The sequence below is a fragment of the Myotis davidii genome, unplaced genomic scaffold (genome assembly GCF_000327345.1).
Source record: "Myotis davidii unplaced genomic scaffold, ASM32734v1 scaffold1335, whole genome shotgun sequence".
Lineage (NCBI taxonomy): Eukaryota > Metazoa > Chordata > Mammalia > Chiroptera > Vespertilionidae > Myotis > Myotis davidii.
Genome location: NW_006290669.1, coordinates 42995 through 45507, shown reverse-complemented (window position 1 = coordinate 45507; position 2513 = coordinate 42995). Strand labels below are relative to the sequence as shown.

General features: G+C 45.2%; 1 protein-coding gene across 1 annotated transcript in view; it reads left to right on the top strand.

The window, feature by feature from the left end:
* The window catches only part of ABCD3 (ATP binding cassette subfamily D member 3), a gene marked incomplete at its 3' end in the record, with an annotated part of 51353 nt that overhangs the window by 6295 nt on the left and 42545 nt on the right, over positions 1–2513 (top strand). Inside the window, exon 3 of the mRNA XM_006763681.2 lies at positions 1410–1446. Coding sequence (XP_006763744.2) covers positions 1410–1446 — 37 coding nt within the window. The remainder of the gene's footprint in view (positions 1–1409; positions 1447–2513) is intronic.

Below are 2513 nucleotides of genomic sequence, written 5' to 3'. Positions count from 1 at the left end.
GATGCTCTATCCACTGAGCCAAACTGGTCAGGGCAACGTGGCCAAATCTTGATTCAAGGATGGAAAAATAGGTTTCACCTCTCCATGGGAAAATTTGAAAAAACAAGTATATATGTGTATGTACGTAAATTTACCAATATATATTATCTGATAGTAGAAGTTAACATTTATTAAACACTTTCTATAAATGACTTATACTAATAAAAGGGTAATATGCTAATTAGACCAGATAGACCAGACGTCCTTCCTGACAAAGCTGGGGGCTGGACTGACCTGCAAACTGTCCATGGCCCCTTGCCTGGGCAGGCCCACCCCCCAGCTCGGACCCCGAGCCCGATCTGGGGCCCCTTTCATGGCAGGCCAGCTGGCCCTCACCCATGCTCTAGGCCTCTATACTATACTAGAGGCCCAGGGCATGAAAATTCATGCACTGGAGGGGGGGTCCCTCAGTCCATCCTGCCCCCTCTCACAGTACAGGAGCCCTCAGTAACAGGAGGTAACCCGGAATTCAGAGGAAGGCGACACCCCCATCATACCTATGCTGCTGCCACTGCCAGCAGCGCAAGCCTCTGCTGGTCCTGGTTACCTGAGCCTCAGGTGGCCATGGGTGGCTGGGCAGCTGCCATCCGAGGCTTGCCAGCACCTCGGGCCCACCCTGGGTGGTGGGGAAGCCACAATCTGAGGCTTGCCAGCACCTTGGGACCGCCCTGGGTGTCTGGGCAGCCGACATCCAAGGCTTGCCTGCGCCTCAGGCTGGCCTTAGATGGCTGGGGGGCTGAGAGAAGGTCCGGCTGCATCTGCCGCACTGGGGGATTCTGGCGAGGCTGGGGGGACTGGGTGCCGCCATCTTTGTGATGGAGTCATGGTCAATTTGCATATTCCCTCTTTATTAGATAGGATAATAAAAGGGTAATATGAAAATTGACCCTAATGGCAGAACGACCATTGGACCAGTCACTATGAGGCGCACTGACCACCTCTTGGTTCCTTTCCCTGGCCAGCAGGCTCCTGTCATCTGATGGCCACCTGCGACAGGAGCAGGGCTGGCGAGCAGGCGGGAACAGCTGACCTCTCGGTCCCTTCCCCTGGCCGTCAGGCACAGATCACCTGATGGCGAACGGGGAACTGGGAATGGGTGGCGGTGGGGGGCGAGGCTGGCTGTGGGTAGCTGGGGAAGATGGCCCTGATAGCAGGCCAGGCCTAGGAACTGTACCCGCTCACGAATTTCGTGCCCTGGGCCTCTAGTACTTAATAAGGTGCAGCTGTACTATTATACTTAATATAGTCTATGTATGATATGTGAAAGAAGAAACCTTTGGAGAATTTAGTACGTTCTTTTGATATCTTAAAACAAATTTTATGATGGGAATAGTTTGCAAATAAAGTGCTTTCTTTTTTTTTTTCTGCAGTAAGAAAAATGGAAAACCACCATTACAGAAAAATGAGGTAAAATATTAAATCATCAACTCCTTGGAATTTTATGCATTTATTTGTTATATAATTTTGAATTAAGATATAATTCATAGCATTTTTAGAATTGGAGAACTTAAATATCACCTCCAGTCTGTTACATATTATAGGAATTCTTCCTGAAATAGGAGTCCTTGATAGACTGGTATTTACTTGAATCTGTTCATTTGTTGGAGAGTACCTAGGAGGCAAACATAATTGTATTAGTTCTAGCTTATGATGAGATTAATCTACCCCCTGGGCACTTAGTGATGGCCTATTTTGTTTTTTGCAGCAACATTGGACAAGTCTACTCTCTTTTCTCTGATAGGCCCTCATATTGTTTAAAGATACAGTGGGGCCTTGACTTACGAGTTTAATTCGTTCCATGACGGAGCTCGTAACTCAAATTACTTGTATGTCAAATCAACAGTGAACGAGTGAGACATGTGATGCTGGGCTGATGTGGCGTTCACTGTGAAGTTCGCTGTGCCAACTAGCAGTGGGGTATCTGAAGCTGGCTCGTAATCCGAATTTTAGCTCGCAACTCAAAGCAAAAAAATCGGCCGAGAGACAGCTCGTGTCTTGAAAAACTTGTTAGTCGGGACCCTCGTAAGTCAAGACCCCACTGTAGTTATATTCTTTGGGTCTTTTTTCCCCCCTATTCTAAGCAATCCTCATTTTTTGCAAGTGTCTGTGACATTGTTTCTGATCCTTTTTCAATTCTATATTCATTCCTCTGGACTTATACTCATTAGTTTCTCTAGACTTAGAATAGAATGTAGTTGAACAGACATGGTCCGACTAGCATGGAATATATCAGCACTATTATATCTCTTTATATGTATTGCTAAAAGTCAGCCAAAAATCGCTTTTATTTTTTTAACCATAACTGCTGTTTACATTCAGTGGAAAGTGAGTAGAAGGAAGTAAATAATAAAGATAAGAGCAGAAATAAATGAAACAGTCTAAAAAAACAATTCAAAAGATGACTGAAACCAAGAACTGGTTCTTTGAAAAGATAAACAAGATTGATAGACATTGAACCTGACTCATCAAGAAAA